We start from the raw sequence: 5,249 nt of genomic DNA, 5'->3' as shown, positions 1-5,249 counted from the left end.
ACGCTTTCGAGCTCCTACACAACGCAATAAAATAAACTCGGCCGCCAGCAGCCAGCCTGGCAGCTCCTGTGGCCAAACACTCCGCGCTGAAGGGAGATCTGAGTAATCGCCCCCGGCCCCCCTATGCGCCCACGAAGCCGTGGGTGTGATCGAAACAGGAGTTCATGGTAGAAATTAATGAACAAAGCAGATTTGTCTCCAGCTTCTGACAAAGATGTTTTTCCTCTGGTTTAAAAACAAAGAAAACCACAGAACAGAAACTGAAACAAAATAATCAGACAAAAAACACTTTCAGAAATGAAGACATTCCCCTCTCACGGTTGGGCAGAGAACCCAGGAGTCCTGGCTCCCAGCCCCCCTGCTCTAACCCACCAGCCCCCACTTCCCTCCCAGAGCTGGGGAGAGAACCCAGGAGTCCTGGCTCCCAGCTCCCCCTGCTCTGACCCACCAGCCCCCACTCCCATCCCAGAGCTGGGGAGAGAACCCAGGAGTCCAGGCTCCCAGACCTCCCCCACTCTAACCACCAGACCCCACTCCCCTCCCAGAGCTGGGGAGAGAACCCAGGAGTCCTGGTTCCCAGCCCCCCCTGCTCTAACCACTAGACCCCACTCCCTTCCCAAGAACCCAGGAATCCTGGCTCCCAGCCCCCCCGCTCCCACCGCAGTGTCATGACACCCCCTCGGGGTCAGTGGCTCCCTGCGCGGCGGGGGGCTCTGGTGGGGCCTCGTTTCCCTGCGGACCCCCAGACACAGGCTCCCCTCCTGGGGTCTCCTCTGGGGTCATGGGCCGATTCCGCTTGAAGAAGCCGAACTGGGGAAGAGAAGAGCGGGGGAGGGGTGTTAGACGGCGGGCGGAGGACGGACGGACAGGCCGGTGTCCGGCCAGCCACAGAGCTGGGCAGGGGACACGCACCTTATACAGGAGCCCGACCATCACGGCCAGAAGCAGGACGCCCCCAATGGAGCTGCCGATAATCACCGGGACCGGGTTGAAACGGGAAATTAACTCCACCTCCGTGGTGATCTGAGGAGAGACGTGGTTAGGGGAGAGAACCCAGGAGTCCTGGCTCCCCCCTGCTCTAACCACCAGCCCCCGCTCCCCTCCCAGAGCCGGGGAGAGAACCCAGGAGTCCTGGCTCCCCCCTGCTCTAACCATCAGCCCCCACTCCCCTCCCAGAGCTGGGGAGAGAACCCAGGAGTCCTGGCTCCCCCCTGCACTAACCACCAGCCCCCACTCCCCTCCCAGAGCTGGGGAGAGAACCCAGGAGTCCTGGCTCCCAGCCCCCACCTTCTCTACCCACCAGCCACCACTCCCCTCCCAGAGCCAGGGAGAGAACCCAGGAGTCCTGGCTCCCAGCCCCCCCTGCTCTAACCACCAGCCCCCGCTCCCCTCCCAGAGCCAGGGAGAGAACCCAGGAGTCCTGGCTCCCCCATGCACTAACCACTCCCCACTCCCCTTCCAGAGCCGGGGAGAGAACCCAGGAGTCCTGGCTCCCAGCCCCCACCTTCTCTACCCACCAGCCACCACTCCCCTCCCAGAGCCAGGGAGAGAACCCAGGAGTCCTGGCTCCCAGCCCCCCCTGCTCTAACCACCAGCCCCCGCTCCCCTCCCAGAGCCAGGGAGAGAACCCAGGAGTCCTGGCTCCCAGCCCCCCCTGCTATCACCCACCAGCCCCCACTCCCCTCCCAGAGCCGGGAGAGAACCCAGGAGTCCTGGCTCCCAGCCCCCCCTGCTATCACCCACCAGCCCCCACTCCCCTCCCAGAGCCGGGAGAGAACCCAGGAGTCCTGGCTCCCAGCTCCCCCTGCTCTCACCCACCAGCCCCCACTCCCCTCCCAGAGCCGGGGAGAGAACCCAGGAGTCCTGGCTCCCAGCTCCCCCTGCTCTCACCCACCAGCCCCGGCTTCCCTCCCAGAGCCAGGGGAGAACCCAGGCATCCGGGGTCCCGGTACCTGGCTATACTGGAATTCCTCTGGCTGGATCTGGAAGTATTTGGTCTCGTCGATGCTGACAGCCGCTTCGCTGCGGAGCCGGAGCCTGCGGGCGCCCAGCTGGAGGCCGGACGGACAGAGAGGGGGTAAGGAGTGGGTACAGCGGGGGCACCACGGCCCCATCGCTCCAGCAGCGGGCGCCCCCCGGCCATACCTTAGCGCCGTCCTCCGGCCTGTACAGCTCCCCGGAGAAGTTAAATCTGCGGGATTCTCCATTGGCCAGAGACGCCACCTGGCACCGGACCCGGGTGCAGACAGACGCCCCGAGACACCCGCGCTGGGAGCAGAGGGAACCAGAGTCAGACTCCACCGCCTGTCCCAAAGCGCCGTGAAACAGCCGCTCCTCCCCAGAGGGGCCGCATCCCAGTGCCGGGCGAGGGGTCTCCGTGTGCCCAGCCACCCCCACCCCAGAGGGGCCACGTCCCAGTGCCGGGCGAGGGGTCCCCGTGTGCCCAGCCCCCACCCCAGAGGGGCCGCGTCCCAGTGCTGGGCGAGGGGTCCCCGTGTGCCCAGCCCCCACCCCAGAGGTGCCACGTGCCAGCACCGGGCGAGGGGTCCCCGTGTGCCCAGCCCCCCACCTCCAGCCCAGAGGTGCCGCGTCCCAGCACCGGGCGAGGGGTCCCCGTCTGCCCAGCCCCAGAAGTGGCTGCATCTCAGCCCTGATCTTACTGTCACTGGTTCGTTTGGGGTCTGGGCTGCAGGCCCCATTCGGAGCGTCAGGGGCGGGGTGCATGTGAACTCCTGTCCCTGCCGGGGAATGAAGAAGGTTATTCAAGGAGAGAACCCAGGAGTCCTGGCTCCCAACCCCCTAGACCCCACTCCCCCCCCCCCGTCCCACTCACCCCACCGCTGAGGTTCACGGACACGTCCCAGAGGAAGCCGAGTTCGGCCCGGATGGGGAGTTCAAAGGTCACAGCGACGGGCACGGCGGGGGGCCCCAGATTCTGCACCTGGGGGGCGGGAAGAGGGACGGCGTTAAAGGAGGGGACGACAGATGGGACCTCGGTGTACGCAGCTAATCGCTGCACCGAGCGCGCCCGCTCTCAGCCCGGCTCTGGCACCTGGTAGCGGTGGGCGATGGCTCGGCGCTCGGGCAGCTCCGACGAGACGCTGACGTAGGTGCTCGACTCCAACCTGGGGGAGACGTGGGGGCGTCAGTGTCTGTGCGGACCCCAGCCCCCCATGGAAAGGGGCCTGAGGAGCGGGGGAGGGGATGCGGGGAAATTGGGGGGGGGGTACCCCGTCACGACGACCCCGACCGGGCGCAGAACCGGCAGCTCCCGCGTGGCTGCGTTGTCCGCCAGGGTCCCGTTCTCGTTCTGACTGCAGGGGAGAGAGGGGAAATGATCGGCTCAGCCCCACGGCGGGACCTGCCCCCCACCCCCACACAGTCCCGCCCCGTCTGGGCCAGGGGCCTCCCCCCACAGCTGGCAAATATCTGTGTGCCGAGAGGGAAAGGGGAGCAGAGGCAGAGGGGGGTGAGGATGGAGGGGTGGAGGGATGGGAGATAGAGGACGGACGGACGTGTGTTGGTGGATGAAGGGATGGGGAGATAGAGGAGGGACGGACGGGCGTGTGTTGGAGGACGGAGGGAGGGATGGAGGGATGGGGGGATGGGAGATAGAGGACGGACAGGCGTGTGTTGGAGGACGGATGGAGGGAGGGATGCGGGGATACAGGACGGATGGACGGGCGTGTGTTGGAGGACGGAGGGAGGGATGGGAGGATGGGAGATAGAGGACGGACGGGCGTGTGTTGGAGGACGGAGGGAGGGATGGAGGGATGGGAGATAGAGGATGGACGGGCGTGTGTTGGAGGACGGAGGGAGGGATGGAGGGATGGGAGATAGAGGACGGACGGACGGGCGTGTGTTGGAGGATGGAGGTGGGGCTGGCGTGTGACGCCGTATGGAACACGTCAGAGACGTCTCGTGTGATTATCAGGATTGTATCACTGCGAGGAATCTGCCCAGAGATGCCATGTCTGGTGTCAGCAAAATGTCAGGACTTGCCCGGTACGGTCAGCTTGTTTCTAGGGTTGTAGCACCTGTGCATGGTGAGTTACAGGTGTGGGGGGGGTCTCTGTATTTCCAACCCTGTGCTGTGCGTCTGGGTGACACCCCCGACCGACTGGCAGCAGCGCGGCCTGGCCGCTCCATGGCCCATCAAGGGGCGTCAGCTGTACCATGGAGCCGCGGCGAGAGGCCGAGGGAGGCACCAGTCACCCAGCAGCACACGCAGGGCCAGGCCTGCGCACAGGGGGCTGCACGGCTTCTCCGGGCCCACGTGCTGCGAGCTCGGGTTTGGGACACAGGACGGACGAGCCACAGGGCAAAGGAGAGTCAAATGCAGCTGCGGCTTCTCTAGGTTGTCTCCAGTCCTGCTGCCCAGCTCTGGAGTCACCGCTCCGCCAACGAAGCTCTGAGCAGGGGACGTCCTGGCCCAGGCCAGCCGGGGGTGACTCCAGAGGGACTTTCTAGCCAGCAGCCTCCCCAGCGCTGCTCAGAACTGATCTGTGGACTTGGAAATCGCTGAATGTCTCTGGGGGCTTCACCATTTCACGTCGCTCTGCCTGGGCTCCCTTTCTACTAAACCACTAGTGCTGGACACTGAGGACTGGCCAGCAGCGCGGGATGTTGGGTAAGAGCCAAACTAACATTGACCTGGCAACGTGCCTCACTCTGGGGTGGGAAGAACATTTTGTAGCGTGAGCAGAGTTTTTAGGTAACTTCTCCCTGCACTGGACCTGGTGCTGGCTGGGAGCCAGAGAGCTGGAATGCAGGAAAGGGGGGGCGGGGGGCTTTTTTTTCAGCCCTCGGCACTGCCAGCGTGGGCTGCCCAGGCGCCGCGTGGCACAAAGGACGGATGGACGTGTGTTGGGGATGGACGGATGGATGGATGGATGGATGGATGGCAGGGGAGATGGATGGATGGATGGACAGATGGATGGATGGATTGCAGAGGAGATAGATGGATGGATGGATGGATGGATGGATGGATGGATGGATGGATGGATGGCAGGGGAGATAGATGGATGGATGGATGGATGGATGGATGGATGGATGGATGGCAGGGGAGATGGAGGGATGGATGGATGGATTGCAGAGGAGATGGATGGATGGATGGATGGATGGATGGATGGATGGATGGATGGATGGACGTATGGATGGATGGCAGGGGTGACGGATGGATGGACGTATGGATGGATGGATGGCAGGGGTGACAGATGGATGGATGGATGGATGGCAGGGGAGATGGA

General features: G+C 64.4%; 1 protein-coding gene across 1 annotated transcript in view; it reads right to left on the bottom strand.

The window, feature by feature from the left end:
- Positions 1–587: 587 nt before the first annotated feature.
- The window catches only part of LOC123370080 (integrin alpha-X-like), a 19,690-nt gene continuing 15,028 nt past the window's right edge, over positions 588–5,249 (bottom strand). Inside the window, exons 23-30 of the mRNA XM_045016316.1 lie at positions 3,231–3,314; positions 3,053–3,125; positions 2,834–2,941; positions 2,661–2,738; positions 2,146–2,268; positions 1,953–2,051; positions 913–1,023; positions 588–810 (exon numbers count right to left, since the gene is read on the bottom strand). Of these exons, the coding sequence (XP_044872251.1) occupies positions 667–810; positions 913–1,023; positions 1,953–2,051; positions 2,146–2,268; positions 2,661–2,738; positions 2,834–2,941; positions 3,053–3,125; positions 3,231–3,314 (820 nt within the window). The 3' untranslated portion in view covers positions 588–666. The remainder of the gene's footprint in view (positions 811–912; positions 1,024–1,952; positions 2,052–2,145; positions 2,269–2,660; positions 2,739–2,833; positions 2,942–3,052; positions 3,126–3,230; positions 3,315–5,249) is intronic.

Source organism: Mauremys mutica, chromosome 4 (genome assembly GCF_020497125.1).
Source record: "Mauremys mutica isolate MM-2020 ecotype Southern chromosome 4, ASM2049712v1, whole genome shotgun sequence".
Classification (NCBI taxonomy): domain Eukaryota; kingdom Metazoa; phylum Chordata; order Testudines; family Geoemydidae; genus Mauremys; species Mauremys mutica.
The sequence above is the reverse complement of the archived record's forward strand: the minus strand, read 5'-3'. Positions and strand labels throughout refer to the sequence as shown.